Here is a 23758-nt window from a genome sequence, read left to right on the forward strand (position 1 = left end):
GCTTTTGTAAGGCAATGCATCATATGTCAGAAGGTAAAGTTTGACCGTCAAAAGACACCAGGGTTACTACAGCCTTCACCTATTCCAGATAGACCTTGGGAGAGCATTGCCATGGATTTTATTTTTGATCTTCCACGGACACAAACGGGCAATGATGGCATTTGGACTATCATATGCAGGTTCAGTAAGCAGGCTCATTTCATTCCCGTGCGTAAGACGATCAAAGTGGATCATATGGTGAAGTTGTTCATGGCGAACATCTTCAAGTATCATGGCTTGCCTACGTCTATCATTAGTGACCGTGATCCACGGATGACGAGTTTGTTCTGGAGAGGGTTATTTGACAACATGGGTACAACTCTCAAGTTTTCATCATCATTTCATCCACAAACAGATGGTCAATCCGAAGAGGCTAACTCTACAGTGTTAGATCTTCTTAAGTGTTATGTGTCAGAGCACAAGCAACAATGGGAAAAGTATCTTCCTTTGGTGGAGTTTGCATATAACAACACTGTCCATACCTCGACGGGCAAGGCGCCTTTTGAGATTGTGGAAGGAGGGAAGAAGGTACCACCCATTTTGCACACAAAGGATAAGATCTTTGAGGCTGATCACTATGTGGAGAGCATGGATGAAGCTTATCGGAGAGTTAAGTTGGCACTCCAGAAAACTCAACAGAAGCAAAAGAAAGCCGCAGACCATCACAGACGTGCATTAGAGTTTGCAATGGGTGATTGGGTTCTTTTGCGATTTGAAAAGGCTAGACTCAAGAAGATGAAGGGTAAAGAGCGCTTATTCCCTAAGTTGAGCATGCGTTATTATGGGCCTTTTCAGATATTGGAAAAGATTGGTGAGGTGGCCTATTGCTTGAAGCTACAGATCACTGGAAGATTCACCATGCATTTCACGTGAGTCTCCTTAGACCTTTCCGTGGGGATGTGCCTGAGGATGTATCAGATGAGACTCAGCCGGAAGTTGAGGAACTTGATGAGGTTCTTATTCCAGAGCAGATACTGGCACATAAGGAAAGAAAGGTACGAGGTAAAGTTTCCCGTCGGTATCTTGTGAAGTTCAAGAACTATTCACCGATGGATGCGAAGTGGATGGAGGAAGGTGACTTAACAGATTCACCTCAGGTTTTGCAGCTGTATCTCGATGCCTTTGAGTTAGAGCCCACTCTTGTTGAAGCTCATTCAGGTTCAGCAGAGCATGGGTCTGGAGCATTGCCTGATGCTCAAGAGGGGGATAGCACCTCCACTCCCTTGATACAGATAGGCTCAGATGACATCTAGAGGTCGCTTGGTGCAGTTTTTGTCTCACCCGAAGGTACTGATGGCTGACAGTACATCTGTTTATGGGACTTCTATGATATGTGTGTACTAGTCACATTGGATGTTGTGGTTGTGTATGGTTCATAGTGGTATACAACTTGGACTACTACTACGCCATTGTTTTGCAGTGAATGTTGATACATGTGCATGGCTTAGAGAGATTGGGACGCTAATCTTGCCATAATGTATATTTCACTTTGGATATTTTGCTGTGTCACCAGAATGCAATTGAGGACGCTTGCCATTTTTCAAGAGGGGGGTATGTCATGACCCTGTGAAAATGGAACAGCACAAGTGTGGGCATGGTGGTTGTTGCTGGGCAAAAATATTAAATGATTCATATTTGGGGTGCCCGGACAGAGAGAATGATGTGTGGACATCTCCAGGTGTGAAGGGGGGAACAAGAACATTAATATTTTAATGTTTTATTCATGGGTTGCCCCTAGGCCTAAGTGGCCCCTAGGGAACTTTACTAAATATTAAAGTTGGGGCCCTAGGACAATTTTGGAGAGAGGCCACTCCACTTTTGGAGTTACACACCTCTCTCATCTCTCTCTCTCTAGCTTTTTGGGGAGTCGTGCAAGTTTGCAAGCGTGGAGAAGAGGAGAAGGCTGGTCGACTGCATACGTGGGCTTCTGTAGGTGTTTGGCTGCATACAGAACTGCTCTATCAAACAGGCCGTACAGTTCTGGCCGTACAGACCCGAGGGCTGCAGACCGTACAGAGCTTGTGACTGCTGCAGGTACAGGCGGCGCAGGTCAGGCAACTGACAGTAGCAGTTTCAGGCAGCGCAGGCAGGTACAGCTGCAAGTACAGTCCACGTGGCAGCTGCACGACTGCTGGTACAGTTGTACGGATAGGATAGGTGCAGGCTGCGTTGACAGATACAGACAGCAGGCGGCTGCTGTTTGGTACTGACCAGTACAGTACAGACGCCTGTAGAGACTGTACGGACAGGTACAGTAGGGTTCTACTGACCTGTACGGACAGGTACAGCTGGTTGCAGATCTGTTCAGACCTGAACAGTAGGGAGCATTGCATCTCCAGCTGCAGGCAAAGCTTTCTCAGAGCTTAGTTGGTGAAACAGTCAAGTGGTCACTGGCATGTATAGACTGGTACAATTGGCCTCACGACTGCAGAACCACGTGCTGATTTGGTAAGCTCTCAACTTGTCCATCATTCTTTCTTTCCATTGGCTTATGTCTGCTGCAGAGTTGTGCTATCTGGCCCCTTGTGAGAGGAGGGGTATGGCAGATTGAAAGGGTGGAACCAGAGATTGGATAGTGGAACCATGTACATGAGATATGCCAGATGTGTGCTCAAGGCTGTCCTGCTCAATGGTCTTGGTGGGGAAACACAGAGTGTTGCTTTTGTGGGACACAGATCTGTGTGTGAATCCTCTGTGCTAAGAGGTATTGTGGGCTGCCAGATTGGACATACAAGTGTATTCTCCTGGCTGGTTTTGTTGTACTCAGCTTTACATCTTTTTGAATTTGAATAAAGAAATACCGAAAGGGGCGCCAAGCTTTGGGGCCAACAGGTGTCATTCTCATTTCAGTTTTGGGGCACTCTAGCTCCAATTAAATTTGTTTTTATATCTAGACTACAAGTGGAAGGGTGACTGCTAGTCTACCGCACTTTGGTTTCTACCAGAGGCCGGTGTCACTCGCACTAGCCAATCTGCCCCACTTGTGGGTGGCAGAAAGGTGTAGTACGAGGGTCCTCTTTTATTACACACACACACACTATGGGAGAGAGAGGTATTAACGTCGGTAGAATGCAACACGAGGGCATATACGACCAACGGTGGGACTTGAACTCAGGTGGATCATGGCCTTTATAAGGGCCCTCGCCCTAGCCAATCCGAGAGAGAGAGAGAGAGAGAGAGAGAGAGAGAGAGAGAGAGAGAGAGATGGTGATGATGATGATGATTTAATCCATAGCCAAGCCTCCAGGAATGTGGCTTCAAAATGTGTAAGTTAGGAGCCTGATGCGTAAACAACCACTACACCAACGAGTAAGCTGCGTGGGTCAGTAAGCGGGTGGGTGCGTGTGTGTGTTGAGGGTTGGGGGGTGTGTGTGTGTTGAGGGTTGGTGTCGAGGGTTGGGGGGTGTGTTTTGAAAATGTATTCGTAAATCATTACCACCACATTCATGAAAAGGGCCTCACATAAATACCTTTCACTTTTATCTTCCAACTTTTTGCTGAAGCCCTCATAACGGATTCCTTCGAAAAAGTCTTCCATGACTTGTGTTTTCTCTAGGAAAAACACTAAAGCCACTACTGAAACTATGTACATTGTCAAGCCAGTACATTGTTGTTACCTAACTAAAAGGTGGTACACACAATGCTTTTGGAAGAGACTATAAGCCAAGAAACGAAGATATTATGTCCTGCTCTTGCACATTACACATCTTTATGATACATGATTTGCCAAAAACCCTTTAAATTATGGTTAGCACATTGTTCTCAAAGCCGTCGGCATGGATGATCGGCCGATTTGGATCCACTGTCCATTCTCCATTTACAATAAACTTTATCTGCCATAAGCTTAACAAACTTCAATTGACTTGCGATGATTAAAGTGTGAAAAAGAAGGCGCATACAAAAAGAAGTCCCACATAACTGACCTCATAGCGACCAGGGTACAACTGCAGAGCTGTCACAAAAACACCGGCACTTGACTTCTGCATCCTTCTCTGCCAAGATGAAAATTAAAAAAAGATTAAATATTTAAACCCGGAAAGAGAAGCTATTCGATGATTTTCTGGTATGCCTAGTTGACAACATAACCATGAGCTGGCCATCCTTTCTGCAGGCGAAAGCCTCACCAAAAAGTGAGCATATCAGAACTTGTACTCAGATCATTGGCCTGACAGGCTCACACAAAACCAGCTACACTTTGATTTGAACAAGGCAGTGGGCACAATTTTCTCATTCTCCATCTCAACTCCCCACATGAGGTCCGCATCTGCCTTGAGAAATGCATGTCATGAACCCAGCCAAGCAAATTTTCAAACATGAAAACATTAAAAAAAATATTACCTGGCTTGTCCATCCATCAAAAGAGCCGGACAGAAGAACTTCCAAAGCAGCATGTGGCCAAACAATGCGGGCAGTGCGCATCATCTTAAACACTTTCATGGCTTCGTCAAGTTGCTTGTCCTTTTCCTCTATGCTTTTCCCAACCTCCCTGCAGCATGTATGTGGACCAAAAACTTTAGGCTGCTGTCGCAGATACTGATGTTAACTCATGCAATTTATACCTAACGAATATAAGTACACCATACATTAGTTCAAGAGCAAGCATGCCCTCTGATGCAGTTAATTGGGCACGTGCTGTACGAAGCTCTCTACGTTTGTTCATAAGTTCAGTTTCACGAAACTCCAAAGCATCTGAAGCTTCTTCAAGCTCTGTAACAGCTATATCGTGTTTCTGCAGTTCACAATTCCAACCATAGAGGTGAAAATAAGTATATCCTCTTGTGATGCTCCAAATATAAAGGGCACATTTCTCCCTACCATATGCATCGCATGCTCTTTGGAGAGATTTGAGAGAGATCAAATGCTCAGTGACAAACCTCCCTAAATTAGTTACACTTTTAAATGGCCTACATGAAATGGCATAAAATTCAAGTCACATATGATTCTTTGTACGCACGTATATGGTTATTTTCCAAACTCAACAAAAACCCGAGTGCAATCTTAATACCATGAGAATCTACTCGCAAAACTTCAAATCATCAACTCCATCATGCATTGACATCCCACTAATCTCATCAGCGTCCAAAAGTAGGTGTTAACTCATGCATACAGATGTGTCACCAAAGTAGACAAATCTTCCTAAACCATCAAACTGAGTTTCTATCAGTTCTCCGAAGGTAAGGTCACGCTTAACAATGATGATGGCTTGAACTATAGACGACATAGACGCGCGCATGTGCAGAGGGTAAAGATTGGAAAGAAGCAACATTGTCGACTGATTAGCAAGATCTCTACCCTTGTCTTAAATGATGGATAATCATTTGAGGGGGGGTATCAGAAATAGGAAATAATCATCCATCAACAATGGAGCGAGCTAGGGTTCATAAGTTTTAAGAGCAACAAATATCCCACATAGGGAATCCATTTTGATGTATTTCACTGCCTATAAAAGGCTTCGACAATTAATAGAGAAATAGACCTTTTGGCTATTGTGCTAGTCTCTTGTGTGTCTCAAACTCTTCTCTCTTGTGTTAATCATTATCATTAGCTTAATATCCATTCTTAATCACCAAGCTTAATCTCCATGCTTAATCCACGCTTCTTTCCACCCTAATCTATGCCAAACCCTATTTCCCAACACAGAAGCAGAGAGCTGGATCGGGAGGATGGCTATATTAATCATGTGTTAATCAACATCAGGCTTAGGGCCGTGGACCAGTACAGTAAGGCTTCCGTGCATGCAGCATAGGTATCAGAGCTTCAGGCTGATTCTGAGATATTGTATATACCTAGATGAATCCAGGAACATGCCCAAATTCACCTTTTAGGAACATGCGTGTTATATACTCATGGTAGTCAACCCACAAGACTATATAACTATCAACTCCATTATGCATAGTATGGACTAGATACTACGACATCCCCACTAACGTCATCAGTGCCCAATAGTGGGTGTAGAACTCTGTATCAAGATATGCTCTCAGCATTCTCAGATATTGTTGCTGCTACCGATGTCACACCCACCCATTGCATGCACATGGATGAAACCACCTTTTGGTGGTGTGGTGACACTGTTTCAGCATTCAGGCTCAGCCACTAAGCATAGTCCCAAGGAAGGTGCACAGTTCCAGCAGAAGAATGCAGCAGGGTAGCAGATGGAGTGGTCTGCAACTGGCGAAGCCAGAGGAAGCATTCCCTGAGGGTATGTACGCAGAACCAATACATCGTTAAGCTCTCAGATCAGTTCCAAAGGCCTAGCAACGGGCATGATCAGTTCCGAAAGGTGACCCACCGCTGTGTTAAGGGTCACGGAAAAGCAAGCATGGGGATAGCAGTGGAACAAATGCTCAGTTCTTTAGCAAGACTTGGAAGTGGAGATCAAGAGTGAAGGTGTTCACACTAAAAGATCAATCAAGGTCAAAGTTAATAAAGTATAAGTCAAAGTCAGTAGAGCAGTTAGTTAAAGTCAATAGCCGTCCAGGGAGGAAGAATGACAGTGTCCACCCCGTCATCAAGTTTAGCAGAAGGGAAAGTCACATGCACACTCGTGCCATGGTTAACATCTGCATGAACAGTCTTAATCCTTGACTAATCATCAATTAAATTCAACATAAGCATCGTCAGCAATAGCAGCATTACCATTAGCATCCTCATCATCATCAACAGCATCATTGTCACATGCGAAAGCTCTAGGAGTCTTCTTTCAACCCTGGAACATGCTTGATGCAAACGCATAAAGAAGATAGAGAAGAGAGAGAGAGAGAGGGATAGCTAAGTATTCAGCATATTCATATGATACAAAAAGGATGTACAATCTTGCAACCATAGGCTGCCTTGAAAAAGGTGTACTTCACCTAATCTAACCCTAATCTAGTGACCCAATCCCAAGGAGGGACTCAAAGCCGAACAATGAGTAAGGGTGTCCCTTTTATAGAGCTGAATTGCCTTCATGGACTGGCCGACCTGCTGTCGGCCAGCTCCTTACATAAATACTGCAACCGACAAAGGAAACTCCATCAAAACCTGGCCGACCTCCTGTCCTTTTCCACAAGGTTCTCCTACCCCAAACCTAGCAGCATGTCACCTACACACATTAATCCAATGCCACGTAGACATGATTATTCCTTATAGCCGCCTTAAGGGCAAAGTTATGTATATGGACAGTTTGGAGCCAATTTGGTGGCCCTATAGGTGCCTCGAGGTGCCCAGGACATGCACCAATGTATCAGAGCATGTCCGGGTTGTTCCTAGGAAAAGTTCAATGCTAGGGTTTGCATGTAAATCAGAAAATTAGGATTTGCGTTTTAGTGTTTGCAAGAAAAATTAGGGTTTGCGTTTTTGCATCAAATCATCTTTTTTGTATCAGCTTTTTGCTCATTGTCAACATAGTACAGTACTAGAAAGTCTAGATTTCAATCTAGCATGGTTCTAGGATGTCTAGGATGCATGTAGAAGCCTATGTTTAGGGTTTTGGGGCTGATTATAGCAGAAAAACAACAAGCGTTTCTTCATGGAAATCATAGAGGATATTTTCGCTTTGATGAAAAGGCAAAGTGAAGCTAGTTGGGCAATGTTCGAACGGCAATCCCAGGAAAGGGAAAAGGTTTACCAACAAGCATGTGAAGACCAGGATCGCCATAGGAAACAACGTGAAGAAGAAGCAAGCCAAAGAAGGGAACAACGTAAAGAAGAATCAAGGCAAAGAAGAAAAGACGACGAAAGACGTGAAGAAGAGTATTGAAAAGAAATAAAGAAGTTTTTCGCCATGATGAGTCAAAGTACTCCGGTGGAAGCAAGTGTGGTAAAGACCAAGGAAGAGGACAAGAGTACCATAGGAGAAGACCAAGGACAAAGGGATACCAAAGAGGCACTAGAAACCGTGTCGGATCCACAGGTCGATGTCAACCAAGAGTTACAATTGTTCAAGCATACAGAGCCACAAACAATTCAAGATTCCATGCGAGGTCCTGAGATCATCATAGCCATCAAGAAGGTGACAGTTCGCGAGGTTCCGACAATTATCTCCAAATCCATTGACGAGGAGGAGAAGATAAGTACTTCAGTTTTTGAGGTGTTCATGGAGTCTACCATGCCAATAGAGATTCCAAAGACTTCCATTGCCCGCAGTTCCCAAGGAGATAGTGATGGAGATACCCTATGGGAGATCTAGTCCACAGTCGGATCGACAGCATGGAGCAAAGGCGCATCATGTGCACCCCAACTCCAAGTTTAGCAAGAGGGAATGTCACGTGTACACGTTAATCCGGTGCCACGTAGACATGATTATTCCTTATAGCCGCCTTAAGGGCAAAGTTAGAGGCCGTATATAGGCAGTTTGGAGCCAATTTGGTGGCCCTATAGGTGCCCAGAGGTGCCCAGGACATGCACAAATGGTTGGGACATATTATGGGCACAATATGAACACATTTTATGACATTTTTTATGACTTTTTATGGCTTGAAAAGTGAAAACCGACCTGATTACGACTTGCTATCACTTTACTATATAAAGGCAGGTCATGGATCATTCATAATGATTCAAAGACAAAGATTGTAGAGCCAAGACCAAGGATATTCAGTCTAACAGTTTGGATCAGCCAAGTACATCTCCAAATCAGCGTTTTAATTAACGCACAATGGTGGCCAGTAAGAATAAGTTCATTCATAGCATTCATAGTCTAGATCTACATTGGATCTATGACAATCATTGTAATTACTCATTCATTCAGTAATATATATAGAAGTAGGTTAGGTAAAGAGTCTCTCTCTTCTCCTTCTCTCTACTTCTCTATGTCATGAGCATGTGATTAGCATTAATCTTTATTGCTTTGTGTTAATCATCATCAAGCACGCTTCCGCATAGTAGTCATGTTACATAACACAAGCTCCAAATCTGTTTTCTAGCCTAGTTCTTTATCTGTTGCCCTTCAGGGATTAGCCTGCACATGTCTTGCACATGACATCCCCCTCCGCTGAACTTGATGCGCTGAACTTGATGACAAGATTCCAACTTCTTTTCTTGGATGACTGTCATCATCGTATTGTCTATTCACCGAGTCCCGAACCTATCATCCTTCCCTTTCTGGCAACCTTTTCACTCAAAACCCTCCCCGGTCTCCAAAACCACTCTAACTCCGATAAAGATATGTGCATCTATTCCATCCTATCCCCTTTCCCTTCATGCCCTGTCCTTGATCATTGTCTCTGGTCTTCTTTTCCTGAGTATTGAGTTTGGCACTCTTACTCCACCCCTTGGAGGATCATCCTTCCTTGGAGCCGTTGCCTGAAAGCCTTTCCCGGTGTGGCCCAAGTGGCACCCAACTCACAAGACTACCATTCCCCTTGGATCTTGTGGAACACCACCAACCAACCTCATGGGAATTTCTTCCATGTCTTGTGTTCCTTTCCTTGGGCCTCGTTCCTATGCACTTTCCTGTACCTTGGATGTGTGCACCTTCACCTGGGACTGAATCGGTGTTTATCCTTGCCGAGCCTCGTGCTCTGATACCAATGTCACATGCAGAAACTCTTGGAGTCTTCTTTCATCCCTAAACACCATCCTGGAACATGCTTGATGCAAACGCATACAAACGCATACAAACGATAGAGAAGAGAGAGAGAGAGAGAGAGAGAGAGATAGCACAAAAAGGATGTACAATCTGCCTTTATGGCTGCCTTGAAAAGATGTACTTCACCTAATCTAACCCTAATCTAGTGACCCAATCCCAAGGAGGGACTGAACGCCTAACAATGAGCAAGTGTGCCCCTTTTATAGGGCTGGATTGCCTTCATGGACTGGCCAACCAGTTCTGTCGACCAGCTCCAAGACAAATATTCACATAAATACTGCAGCCAACAGAGGAAACTCCAACAAAACCTGGCCGACAGTCTCCTATCCTTTTCCACAAGGTTCTCTTGCCCCAAACCTAGCAGCACAAGCTCCAAATCTATTTTCTAGTTTGGTTCTTTATCTGTTGCCCTTCGGGGATTAGCCAGCACATGTCTTGCACATGACAATCATCAACATCATCATTTAGCAACATCAGCACATCATCATCATGATTATGAGGGGCCTGGCACCCTGTCGTCAGCCAGCAAGGCTCTATCGGCAGCCAGCAGTGTTGTCCAGGCAACAAACAACAAGGGGCTAATGGCATGGCAGAAGGTGTGGGCAGCATCACTGAAGCGCAGCATTAAAAAGGGAATTTTAACATGTTTTTGTCCACCAAACAGACCGACTGCTGTTGGTACTGGCCGACCTGGTCCTCCAGCATATATATAAGCATTAAACATAATTCAGCAAATTCATCAAGACTGTCATTCATTCATCGGTCTCATAAGTCAGTTAAGCATATGTAGGGCCAAAGGTCAACCCCTTTGGGGCTGACCAAGGACCCAAGTCATGTACATTCATCACTAACCTTTTTGTACCATATTAATACAAAAAAACCTTGACACCAATCTCTCTCTCTTTTCTCTCCTCTATCTTAATCATGTGTTAATCAGCATCTAGTTCTTAATCAAGCTTAGGGCTGTGGATCAGTACAGCGAGGCTTCCGCGCATGCAACATTTTAGCAACAATAGCCACTATATAAGTGAGACTTGGGTTATTATTGTTCACATAGAGTTATTCACTCTGAGATGCCAGGATTACCGTTGGGAACATGATTGGATTCGACGGATCATGGACGGTCATGCCAACGGCCTCAGCAGGTAAGCAATGATGGTATTCGGCATGCCAGTGCTAACTGGCATGGTTCGTGGGATTGAAACCTTGGGTTCGCTTTTTCTTGCGTGTTAGTCCCTACAGGCAACGCCCACCACCATTGACACTAGGCTGCATGTCTGAGTGTGCATACCACCGGTCACGGACGTTGTAACATGGGAAGCGTGTTTATGATCACTTGATTGCGATTAGCACCTAATCAAAGACAATGTTGGTGAGTTGGCTACCAACTCTAACAATCCTAACTAAGTGTGTTCACACAATAACCCAATAACTCTATCCACACCGGGCTGCTCATTGGGCACCTAGACAATATTACAATGAACTAGCACAATAGCCCTTACAAACACAACCCTAGTCGGCCAATGGGTAGAAGCATGTCCACATCACACTCAGGGAAGCGTGCACATGACAAACACTGCCATCTGTCCACGTGCGGCTCTGCCTGCAGTTCGTGTGCCTGCTCAAATCTTAGTAAGCACCAAACCCTGACAACAAAGTCACAGCGCATTACTTGGTTCTTTACAAACCCTAAAATGCAGAATTCATTTTGCGTACAGAAACCTTGTTCATGCGTTGTCAACACTCCTCTTGTCCTCTCACGGTTTGGGCAGGCTCTGATACCAATAAGTTACATGAGCTAGCCAGCTGCCTCAACATAATCTTTACTGATGACATTCAGTTGCATGGATAGGATGGTACATACCAGGAGCTCTAAGCCCTACATAATAAATGCCTATTTTTACCAACGTTCCACACCTTGCTTTACAGTGGTGCATATCCTCCCTTGGAAGTTGGTGCGCAGCCATAAAGCTTTGCTTAAGAGTTCAAATTCCTTCAGTAGCAACCTTTTCTCCCACAACAAGGCTCAGATTAGGGCCTGCTGATCTCTCTCTAATTTACCACTACGAAAAGCCCCATGCATCCCAATAAGGAGACATGAATGTGACACTCAGCTACAAGGAGACATGAATGTGACACTCAGCTAAAAGGAGGAAAAGGCATGTGCCTTGTGACAAAGATGCTACAGAATAGTGTGTGCAGTCATGGCTGGAGAAAAATCAGTCCACCAGTGCTCAGCAAGAAGTTAATTTACAATCAATTCTGTAAATGACATAAAAAACACATTTAATGAATATTGTGTGGAACATATATACTCTAATAAGCGGGCTGAGTTATGTCTCCTGTTTACCTTTTTTGATTTGTTATCATGTGCTAAAGCATGCCTTCCAGACTGGAGCATATTAAGAGTTGAAATTAGCTCAGCCTCCAGGCTACGAATGCGAAAAGAAATAGGAACATTATTATCCTCATACTGCTGCAGCCAATCAGATTTTTTACGGGAGCTTGACTTGACCTTTATAAGCCAATCATTCCTTCTGTTGACCTGCTTGTTTATTAGGTCAATTGCTTGATTCACAGTGGCATCTGCACTTCCATCCCTTGGAGACGTCCTCCTCCTTTTCTTATTTCCTTTCTTTGCCCTCGGTATGGTATCTAAGCTTTGACCTCCTCCTGCATAATCATCACCACTCACGAAAGAAGAAATGGTGATCTTGCTTGGTATGCTAGATCTACAAAGGACTTGCATTACTGCACCTAGATAGGCTAGTTCTATAAACGACGCACAGTATTGCATAATGGCTCACCTGTTGGCAGTTGCAGAACGTCAGTCCTGGCGAGAAAATCATCAGATAAGCAAATAGACTGAACTTGTGCAACTGGATGGGAGTTTCCATTTAGAACAGAAATTTCATTTGCTCCTTTCTTTTGGTTTTCATGGGCACCTAATAGAAGTGTTTTCCCACCATGCTCTGGCTTTACACACATGGAGAAATAAATCAAAGAAGAAATAAATTGACGTCCTGAATTTGGTATCTCACAAATAGAACATAACATCTCCATCTATGAACGTACAAAGCTAATGCTCCATGCCATGGAGATCTTACATGGGTCGCTTACCTTCTTTGACAAGTGAGCGAGCCCAAACAAGTCAGCTACTTTTTTCCACCCTCTCTGCCGATCTACTGAAGTAAGAGCATGGGCAGATTGGCTAGCTTGGTTTCTTGCAGCAGTGAGGCCATGACCTCCTCTGAACCAGGTAAATCAAAGGCAAACATTATATTTGTAACTTGTGACGAATAGCACCAGAAGCATACCACAATTGGCATTCATGCAGCAAACCCCATCATGACTGTTAACTCACACCTGACTTTTACAGATACAAATGGAAAGTTCAGGTTATTTCCCAAACTTAACAAAAACCAAGATCCAATCCTGACTCCAAGGGAAGCTCCAAGACATCAACTCCATCATGCATAGCAGAGATTGTGCAATGACATCCCCACATCATCAGCGCCCATGAGTAGGTGTAGGTGCATGCATAAAAATATGCCACCTTAGTAGATAAATCTTCAGAGATAAACCATCAAACTGAATGTCTATCACTTCTAAGGTGAAGGGCAGATTCAGCCATGATAAAGGCCAGCACTAAAGAAAGTGTGCACTCATTATATCTGGACGGGTGAATTCCACCGCTTAGCATTAAAAACATATTAAAAAAAGGTCACACTTACTCTCTGGAATCTGTAACCAACACACTCATATCCGGATCGTCCACATTTGATCCTACAAAAGGTTGCTCCGTGCTTTTGACCTTTCCCACCCATCCATTCGATGCCTCAACACATTTCTCTCCAATTGTCTTGGTCATGCTGTCTATCCTTGTATCATCCAGCTTTTGAACCTGCACAACCTGGATGCCGTGAGCAGGTACCCCTGAAAAAAACCCATGCATACATGGTACATATCAAGTGAAACTTGATGCTATTCTCCAGTTTAACAAGGCAACTGGAGAGGTTCAAATCGCCGATGCCATCAATGAAAACATCCCCAGTCACAACATCAGCTCCCAAGAGTGATGTGTTTTAGGATCATAGAAAGCTACCTTTTGCTCAATGCTGGCCTCCAAATCCCATCCTGCAACTAGCCAACCCCCTTTTGCAAGAATTGCATCAACTAGGTCCAGGCGGCCTGCTCTCAGAAGCTCTGACTTTGAAGGAAATGACTGGGGCTTCTCAGAACTCTCCATGAACTTCAAAATCTTAAACTCCAATTCTGAAAACCCTTCCTTCTGAGTGGAGACATCCTTACTGAGCTTGTGCGCGCAAGTCTTGAGATTCTGGTATCTGGCGGGGTTGGTGGAGTCATCATAAACGAGATACAGGCTGTGGAGATTGAAGGCGAGAGGGGCTAAATGGTGGTTTAGGTATACTGTAGCAGCATGAAGGTTGGGTGATTCATGTGAGTGGGTGGAAACCCTGGACTTGTAATGTAGGCTACATGAGTGGTGATACGTAGAAAATGTGAGATTCTGAGCTCCAATCAAGGGCCGATTCAACGAACAAGGTTTTCTTCCATAGAAAAGGCAGGTACCAAGTGGCAAACTAGCAAGAGGGTGAGAAGCTCCATCCATGGACATACCTGAAATGCATCCATAGAAGCTGCAAGAGCGCAACCGTCCTCCCCCCAGCTATGGCAACACTGGGGAGATGGCCATGAAAAACCCAGATAACCCTAAAGAAAACTCTAGATGATTTGCCTTAGATAAGCCTTCGATGTCAACGATCAACCCTAACCCTAACCCCCAATCAAACTCATCTGACAACCCTAACCCTAATCACACACTCCGCTAACCCTGACCCTAATCCTAACCCTAAGAAAATTCTCTACTAAAACATAAGTTCCTGCACCGTCTGTCTGATGAATACCAACTGTTTCTTCTGTGCAGAAATCCACGCTGCGCCTCCTGCAAGTTGTGCGAAATTTTCGCAAGCCGTAGCAGCTTCGCTCGAGAAGTTATGGTTTTTTCTGTGCAGTACAATTAGGGTTTTGAAACCCAAGCAGTGGTGCCAGTCTTTTTTGATGGCGACAAACTTCAAAGTCGTTAAAAAACTGAACCTCCAGTTGTTGTCTGGACTGTGCAGGCCCTAGGGGGTGTTCACACGCAATCGTCCAGGGGCCGACTCCTGCGCGATGTAGGACTCTCGAAGGCCATTTGTCTCAAGCTCCAAGAGTCTTCGAAAGATAGTGTGTCCTTGTGAAGCCAAAAATAAACAAAAAAAAATTTATTAAAAAAAAAGGTGTCCCCACCTCCTAATCTTCCTTGCTTTTGCAAAGCTGGCCTTTTTTGAAGCCATCTTTAGTTTTGAAACAATCAGACCTTTAGAACCTTTAGAACTTATGATTTTCGTACTAAAATACATGAACCTTCGGGGCCTTCTTACAAAGACTTGCACATGCTACAAGAGATTTTATGTCATAGTTTGTGTGAGGGAGATCGATATATATTCGAACACACACACACACACACATACCCACGTCGTGTAGTCTTGAGATTGATATATATTTTATGTCATAGTTTGAAGATTATGAACTTAACAAATCTAACATGACACAAATGAATGTGTTCATACCATGAAATGCCTACAATGCACAACTTCTACCCACTAGTGCTAAAATGAGTCACACAAATTTGATGTGTTCAATGAGTTGACCATTTTGCACGCTTTTTATAATATTGTGCTTGCTTACGTTTGTGTAAAATCAGCTCAAAGCCTTTAAGATTACATTGAGATTTTTGTAAAACCAAACCTTCCCATAGTTGCATACATATCAATAAAAACATGACTATGACTACTACAAGCTTTCATTGATTGTGTGAGCCGAAAGAACTATCACCACCTGCCAAAAATGAGGCATTCAAGGGATGATGTTCTTAGCTTTTTTGATAACATTAGTTATAGTCGCACTTGAAAAAGAGAATCGTCTTCTAGGCCCCACAAACCTATATTTTCTTGTACTTCATGTGCCAACTTGGAAAGGATGTTTATTACATCTTGATTCCAAAAGTATGCAAGCCACATGGCAACCATCGCCGTGTTCTCTCTTCCTCACTCCAAGAGGCAAGTACCATAAGGAATCCTTCCCCTTGTTTGTTTGTACATCCATCTGTTCTTCCCCCATCCATTCACTCTTCCCCTTTTGAAGTAGACTTCCAAGCTCTAACCTAGACAATGGGCCCTCTCCCTTGTTTGTTTGCATATCCATTCATTCTTTTGAAGGCAAGTTTTTTTACCTACATAATAATAATTAATTTAAAAACATTTTTTAAAAGTAAAATTTTTCCTCTCCCTCTTCCTCTCTCTCTCTCCTCTCCTCTCTCTCTCTCTCTCTATCTCTCTCTCCTTGCACAATCCTCGTCTTCTTCTTCTCTCTCTATCTCCCCTCCTTGCACTATCTCTCTCTCTCCCTTCTCCTCTCTCCTCTCCTCTCTTCTCCCCCTCTCTCTCTCTCCCCCTCTTACTGATTTTCTATGCAAACACTAAACTCTCCTTAGAGTGCTTCTATCCTCTCTCTCTCTCTCTCTCTCTCTCTCTCTCTCTCTCTCTCTCTCTCTCTCTCTCTCCCCCCTTCTTTATCTCTCCCTCTTATCATTGTAAACACAAAACTCTCCTTAGAGTTTTTCCATCACAAGGATATTTGTATAACCATTGGTTGCATGTTCTATAATTTGATATTATAAATGCGAGAAGAGACAGATAGAGTGAGAGAGAGAGAGAGTGGATGGGGGAGACAAAGAGTGAGGAGAGAGGGAGAGGGAGAGGGAGAGGGTGGAGAGAGAGAGAGAGAGAGAGAGAGAGAGAGAGAGAGAGAGAGAGAGTAGCAAAAAATTAGAGGAGGGTGGGTGGGAGAGAGAGAGAGAGAGAGAGAGAGAGAAAGAGAGAATAGTAAAAAATTAGAGAGGAGGCTAGGTGGGAGAGAGAGATGGTGGGGGGAGAGAGAGGGAGAGAGAGAAAGAGAACCGAGAAAGGGTGGGGTGGGGCAAGGCGGGTGAGAGAGAGAGAGAGAGAGAGAGAGAGGAGGTGGGTGGGGGAGAGAGAGAGAGAGAGAGAGATGAGGGTGGTGGGGGGAAGAGAGAGAGAGGGGGGGAGGAGGTTTTTTCTCATGATTCCAAAAGTCTGATCATTCAGTGATCCAGCAATCCAACTCCAATGATTCTACCTCAACGATCCAACTCAGTCAATCCAACTCCAATGATTCTACCTCAACGATCCAACTCAATCAATCCAACTTCACTGATCCACCTTTGTTGATCCTACTTCGACAATTCCACATTCAAACTAATTTGACTCCACCTGTCCTCCTTCAATAATCCAACTCAACACCTTCTCAACATTGATGAGATCGTTTCTCATAAGAACATGGTTAATATCACCCTGAACTCTTTGCATGAATCTTATATGGGTTTCAATACTTCCCTCTAGCTTTCTTTGAGAGGTAATGTAGCCCCTCTTACCTATAAGGAGCTTGTTAGCTTATTGTTGCAAGAGAAACAAAGAATGCCTCCGAAAGTTTTAGTAGTGATCAAGCTCTAATAGCTAACAAGGACAAGGGTAAGAAATTTCAGCACGGAAGACCAATTCAAACAAAACTTATGAGGTTAAAGGTGATTTCGAAAAGCCAAAGAAGGTGATTTACTAGTATTGCAAGAAGCCTAGCCATGTAATTGAAAATTGCTTCAAAATTCAAAATAAGAAAAAGAAGAATAAGGAATCCAAGAAGGGTTCCAGCAGTTCTGCCCTTGACAATAAGAGTTCAAAGAAAGAAAACTCTACCAATGTCGTTATCCATGAAGACTTCTCATGGCTATATGTAATTATAGACATGATGCATGCCTCAGTACAACTGTCTCTAACAGTTGGTTTCTTGTCAGTGGTGCTTCTAAGCACATAACTTCTCAAAGAAGTTTGTTCAAACATATGGAGACTGCACAAAGTCACATTGTTACGTGTACCAATAATGCCTGTACCATCAAAGGTATTGGTGAGATAGCTCTCACTACTATTAGTTGTGAGGATCTTTGTCTTCAAAATACTTTTTATTTGAGGTATTCAAAAGAATATGCTTTCTGTGCCCACTCTAGCAACCAAGGAGGGGTCTTAATGTTGAATATACATATTATAAATACATTGTCTGTGACAAAGAATAAGATGAGCAAATTGTCCTTATTGAACTTTAACCACTAGTGATTTGTGCAAATTGGATATGTATGACAAGTGTGATCTTGCTTTTCTCGCATAAACACTTTTGATGTAATGAAATATGCCCAGTTGTGGCATGATAGGTTTGGCTACACTTCTATTGTTGGTTTGATGCTTTTGTAGAAACATGGGATGTTAGAGAATCTTCCTCAACTTGATCCACCACCACGATATGTTTGTGAAGGATGCATCCTTGGTAAACTTTCTCACCAGCGATATACTTGTGCAGGAAGCATCCTTGGTAAACATTCTCACCCACAATATGTTTGTGAAGGATGCATCCTTGGTAAACTTTCTCACCAACTATTCCCAAAGAATGCAACAGATAGAGTTGATGATAAATTACAGCTCATACATTGTGATGTGTGTGGTCTACTTCTTTGAAAGGAAAATTATACATTGAGACTACAACAAGTATGATTGGTCTTACCCCATGAAAGAAAAATCAGCAATATTTTCTTATTTTCAACACTTCGTTGCTATGATTGAAAATGAAACTGGCTTAAAAGTTCAAACTCTCTCTTCACATCCAGGGGGAAGGGATATATATATATATCCCATGCATTCAAAGTTTTTATGGCACAAAAAGGAAGCATTAGTGTACAACTCCTTGTACACCACAACAAAATGGTGTTGTTGAGAGGCGAAACATGTCTCTCATGGAGATAGTTAGATGCATAGTTAAAGGTCAGCTTCCACACAAGTTTTGGATAAAAGTAGTTCTTTGTGCTACCTAAATACTACACATGTGCCCCACTAAAGCTTCTATCACTCCTTATGAGGCTTGGTTCAATAAAAAACCTAATGTTGAACACATGCGTGTTTTTGGTTGTTTGGCATATGCACATGTTCTAGCACAAGCAATGATAAAGCAGTGAAATGCATTTTTATTGGTTATAGGGCTAAAAGCAAAGGCTATTGTCGCTACAATGGTTGGTCAATAGTGTAAACCCGATTATAACATACAATGGTTGGTCCATAGTGTAAACCTGATTATATGAGCTACTGCTATAACTATGCATACTCTAGTAATCGAAATATGGATGGTTACATAGCCTGTCATTCCACTAGTGGCATATCAACCATGTCGATGGCATAAGTGTGGAAGCTATCATCAAGTCGGGTCATCAATGTCTACATCACTAGTTGAGCTTGATATCTCAACATTGTAGTAGTCCTTTGCACTTCTATATGTGTAGATTACAAAAATGCTTTAAAATCAATAATGTCCACGGTGAATGGAATCTTCATGAAATTTTGACCAATTTTAAAAATTTTATTGATTTCTAAAATTATAAAAAGTAATTTATGGTTGTAGAAATGACTTCTATGGCTGTATAAGTTGACTTCTATATAAACCCCAACCCCCTTATTGTGGAAATCCCAAAAGCACTGAAGCTCTATTAAAATTTGCCCAAATTTTTGTGCTTCCAAAATCGTCATACTTTGTGCAAACACTTCATAGCCATATCATCACACCTCCTAACATTATGTTCCAAATTAACACACCAAAGCCCTATTCTTAGTAGGCACTTCTTTTTTTAGAAAACTTATTATTTTTAGTAACTTACATGTAACCTATTTTGGCATTTTTAAGTTTTTTTTAGTTATTACATCATCAAAATAATTCACACTCCTACACACTATTATTGGTTTTTTGACATCGTAGAGAACGAGGCAAAAAATATGGAAACTGAAGCTATTTTCTTCATATTGTAGGCTCCCAAATTTTCTGTGAGAAACCACTTCTCTTAAGCTTGACCTCCCTCATATGAAAAATGGATTTTTTTTTTGGGTCTTTGGACACTTGATAAGGCTCAACATAATTGGTATATTTGGAGTATTTTTCTTAATCCTTGTGCTAATCAAATTTTAGAGATTAGTAAAATCGTAAGCTCATGTGCTTGGCACCTCATGCTTGGACGATGGGTTCCTTGTTTTGGTCACCAAAACCTTTTTTTTTGTATATATGGATTTCCCAAGCCATGACCACAACTATATAATACGTTTATGAAGAGTTGAAAAACCTAAGTTTCCATGGCCATTCTGTTATGGGCACCATTTTCTTGAAGGATAATCTTGTATAAGCTTGATTTTTCCTCTTAAAACTTAGATCAAGCCTTTAGCCCTTGCTTTGCTTAAAGGTCTTCCCTTGCTCTTCCTTTGTCCAACGGTCCAAACCAAACTCATAAACCTTGATGTTTGGGAATTCCCTTTCTTCATAGGTGTTGTTGTTATAGACCAAATTTCCTTCGTTCTCCACAAAGACTTTGAAATTTGATTTTCTTTACCAAGATTTTTTGAAATTTAAATTTTCCACATGGTTTTCAAGCTCCAATTCCTCTCCTTTAAAGTGACCTTGGCTCTGATATACCACTGATAGGATCTTGGACAGGATCTTGGACAAGGAGATATTAATCAAGCACAAAATGCCTTCAACCATAGCTTGAATAGACATAAGCAAATAAAACACAAGCATGAACAAAAAGTACAAGACAAGGAGTTTTATGTGAATCATGATGCATCTATGAAAAAAACTTTGGTTTAATTTGAGTAAGAAAAGGTCTATTTTAATTTGAGTAAGAAAAGGTCTATTTTATGTGAAAATAGCTCTACTTCAGTAGTTTCTTCCCTTCCAAGCCTAAATAGGCTTGGGAACCTAGGTTAGGTAATGTCCCAAGCCTAGGTAGAGAGACCCAAAAGGTAGCCATACTTGTGTCCACGTGTCTGACATGTCACCTATACATGGCATGCATTCCATGTCAATGTGTCACTTCATTATTCCACCTCATCATTGAGGACATGGCATACCACCTCATCGTTGATGACATGACATGTCACCCCATTTTAAAAATCAAACTTGAGTTATTATGTATATTTAACTAATATATATATATATCAATCCATAATCATCAAATTGATAAGGAAAATCTTATCTTATGACCAAACTTTGCAAGAGTGAGGGTGGGGTCTACATATGCACACTTGCAAAGTTTGGTCACCATTGGAGTACATTTGGTTGCAATCTGCGAACCATTTGCACAGTTTTTAATGTGTTGTGGCCTTAGAGAGCCCCCTCGAAATTTGGCGTTTGGTCCACACATTGGATTCAAATGTGCTCCAATGCTGACCAAACTTTGCAAGAATGAGGGTGGAGTCTACATATATACACACTTGTAAAGTTTGGTTACCATCGGAGAACATTTGGTTACAATGCGTCACCCATTTGCCTGGTTTTCAATGTGTCATGGACTTAGAGAGCCTCCTTAAAATTGGGCCTTTGGCTCGCACAATGCAAATAAATATTCTCTAATGGCAACCAAGTGGAAGTGACTGTGACTCTAAGAACTTAACCAAAACATAGGATGAACTATGTTGTCCTGATTAATCACTGTTTTTTGCATTGTCATGAAAATTGGATGCACTAGAGAGCTCTCCGGTAACTGAAGTTTGTAGGCTATGCCATCACCTATCTCCTATAGCTCTATGACTATAGGAGATCTAGACTAGAATCCATATATCAAATAAATGGATTAAATCAAGTCACTGAATGTTTCAAATTATTCTAAGCAAATTCTAAATATGGCAAGATCTACTTTCGATTGGGTTGCCTATTTGATAACATATTTATGAAGCATATTCTTCGACACTTGGTTGACTATCTCTGCTTGACCATTAAGATACGGATGGTTGGCTGTACTTATACTCATATTAGTTTCCAACTTTTTGAAGATTTCTCTTCAAAAGGACTATTGAACTTCCTATCTCTATCAAACACTATATCTGTGGCGGCGGGCGGGCATGCCATATAGTTTGTAGAGATGTTCGATAAAGAGCCCAGCAAGCTCGGATGTTTTTAAGTTGGAATAAACTTGGCCATCTTAGTCAACCTATTCATTCTTTCCTTCAAGAAGAGTTTTTGTTCACAAAAACGGTCAAGAAGTGTTTGTGTGCAGACCATACGGTCATCTATGCCTATGACTTCCCTAAGAACTATGATAAGGGAAATAGGAAGCACAACCTGTATTTTCCTTAAGTACTATGACAAAGAAAACATATAGTGCTAGTGTTCCATTTGGAAGCACTAAACCATAAGAGCCACTTGTAATGAAACACAAACCACTGCTAAGGCATTGAATAACATCATGCCTATTGTGCCTTAGAAGTTCCCAAAGTCTCAAAAACTTCACTGAATGTTCTTTGACATCCAAGAGATTTCTTTGCATATTCTGTGAGATTAAAGATCTTTCTCTTGTGATTAGAAACCACATTAGCACAATCAAATTGTGCAACTCTGTTACAAATCTTTAGCAATTTGTACTGTATTGTGTGGTAAAATGTTCGATTGACAAAGTGCATAGTTTGAGCAAAGCTACACGTTCCCCTCTCAAAAAAATACCCAAGAACACTTTTAAGTCCTTTGTTTTTCCCAAAACATTTCACACACCTTACTTACAATGAAGATGATGAACATTTTTTATTCCTTTGTTCTTCCAAGAACAATTCACACACCTAACCAATGAAGATGATATCCACATAGATAGTGTCTATGCACACTACTAGAAATCAAGAGTAACGTGTAAGCAATGATAGTCATAAAACCCCATGCCTATGAGTAAAGACATGCCTATCCACATGTCTACTATGGCAACCATTATGGGTGCCTAGCACTACAAACCTATGAGTCAACGACCAGCTATGTCTCTATGGACATGTTTGTAGGCTTCCATGCTGACATGTAAATGTTAGTAGCACCATCTAAATACACCTTTATAAGTGTGGGCTCATTGGACATTGCTATTAAGTCAAACAATAAACAAACCAGTGATAAATAAATTTCAACTATAGACAACAAGCTGTAAACCATTTTCAACCACAGACAATGGTTTACTACACAAAGCAAAAAATGAGAATTCATTTCTTGTTTAACTAGTTTATATATACATATGCTACAATATGTGGTTTGCCTCCAACACACCTTACATTGATAGACAAACAAACTCAATCTTTGGCACTACCTCGGCACTATGGCACAAAGTTAGGGAATTTTAGCTCCAAATCCTTGTTAATCCAATGTCATTGGATCAATAGCCATGTCAATCTCTGAACTCTACGGTTCAACATCTAAGTGTGAGTCTTGCTAGGCCGTGGTAGTAGCCTTAAGACTCAAGCTTCAGTGTGGATATAAATAGCAAAGTCCTTCAAGAACTTGCCCAAATACTTTATGGATCTATCTCATGGCTACCTGCCATTAGTGTGAAAAAACTTTCACACCTACCCAACTACACACTGAACATTCTTGACAATTTGGTCACACCAAATTGACAAGTTGTGGGCTTTATCTAGAATATCAAGCACCTAAGGTTTGTGACTTTCCATAAAATTTGATCTCATTTGGAAGTCAGCACCCCATATCGGTTAAAAGAAACTACCACTTTTTTCTTTGATAAATTTATCACCCCCATTTAATACAAGGTCAACCGGGCATGAAGGGTCCACCCTTGAGCGCTCCATCTAAGTACATAACCCAAGAGATTTGTCTAATTGCTCTGGATCAACACTCACTCTTCTTCTCTCGTAGAAACCTCAACTAATCTCTCCAGATTAGCACATCTTTTTTGGCGAGGGAGGCGATGATTGCTGGAAAGTGCGCATGCATATAGCAAGCCATGCGTGATAATAGAATGATTAAGCTAGGCACTCCATACCAGCATCAAGATTGAGATTTGAATGTAATCATTCTAGACTAACACCAAATTTCTTATGGTTTGCCTTTTGATCTCTACGAATCAACTCCTAGCCTTGTGTTTACTTCTGAGCTACTTCTAAACCACCTTGTTTAGCTCCAAAATCAAGATCCATGTCAAAAGACCCCTCTAATCACGCTAGATCG

The 23758-nt window shown here is 41.9% G+C and overlaps 1 protein-coding gene across 4 annotated transcripts; it reads right to left on the minus strand.

The window, feature by feature from the left end:
• Positions 1-3463: 3463 nt before the first annotated feature.
• On the minus strand, positions 3464-14833 carry LOC147627503 (5'-AMP-activated protein kinase-like protein). Of its 4 annotated transcripts, none has more exons than XM_086814416.1 (10): positions 13710-14833; positions 13339-13508; positions 12725-12854; positions 12412-12580; positions 12150-12277; positions 11955-11996; positions 4623-4768; positions 4378-4525; positions 3963-4031; positions 3464-3872 (listed from the first exon to the last, which is right to left on the minus strand). In XM_086814416.1, the coding sequence occupies exons 1-10, from the start codon at positions 14241-14243 to the stop codon at positions 3777-3779; spliced, it is 1632 nt and encodes a 543-aa protein (XP_086670542.1). In that variant the 5' UTR covers positions 14244-14833; the 3' UTR covers positions 3464-3776. The 4 variants fall into 4 exon arrangements, with proteins under 4 accessions (XP_086670542.1, XP_086670541.1, XP_086670540.1 ...); XM_086814415.1 differs by having other exon boundaries at positions 12120-12277; XM_086814414.1 differs by having other exon boundaries at positions 11955-12277.
• Positions 14834-23758: the final 8925 nt, after the last annotated feature.

The sequence above is a fragment of the Cibotium barometz genome, chromosome 20 (assembly GCF_041138505.1).
Source record: "Cibotium barometz isolate CiBa-2024 chromosome 20, ASM4113850v1, whole genome shotgun sequence".
Taxonomy (NCBI): Eukaryota; Viridiplantae; Streptophyta; class Polypodiopsida; order Cyatheales; family Cibotiaceae; genus Cibotium; species Cibotium barometz.

Excerpts from the sequence above, each read along its gene's own strand:
- LOC147627503 (XM_086814414.1), bottom strand. The coding sequence starts at position 14,243 with ATGTCCATGGATGGAGCTTCTCACCCTCTTGCTAGTTTGCCACTTGGT. Across the intron at positions 12,278-12,411 it reads CGTTCTGCAACTGCCAACAG|GAGGAGGTCAAAGCTTAGAT; the intron begins GTGAGCCATTAT and ends ATGATTATGCAG. Across the intron at positions 4,526-4,622 it reads ATGCTTGCTCTTGAACTAAT|GGAGGTTGGGAAAAGCATAG; the intron begins GTATGGTGTACT and ends TACATGCTGCAG.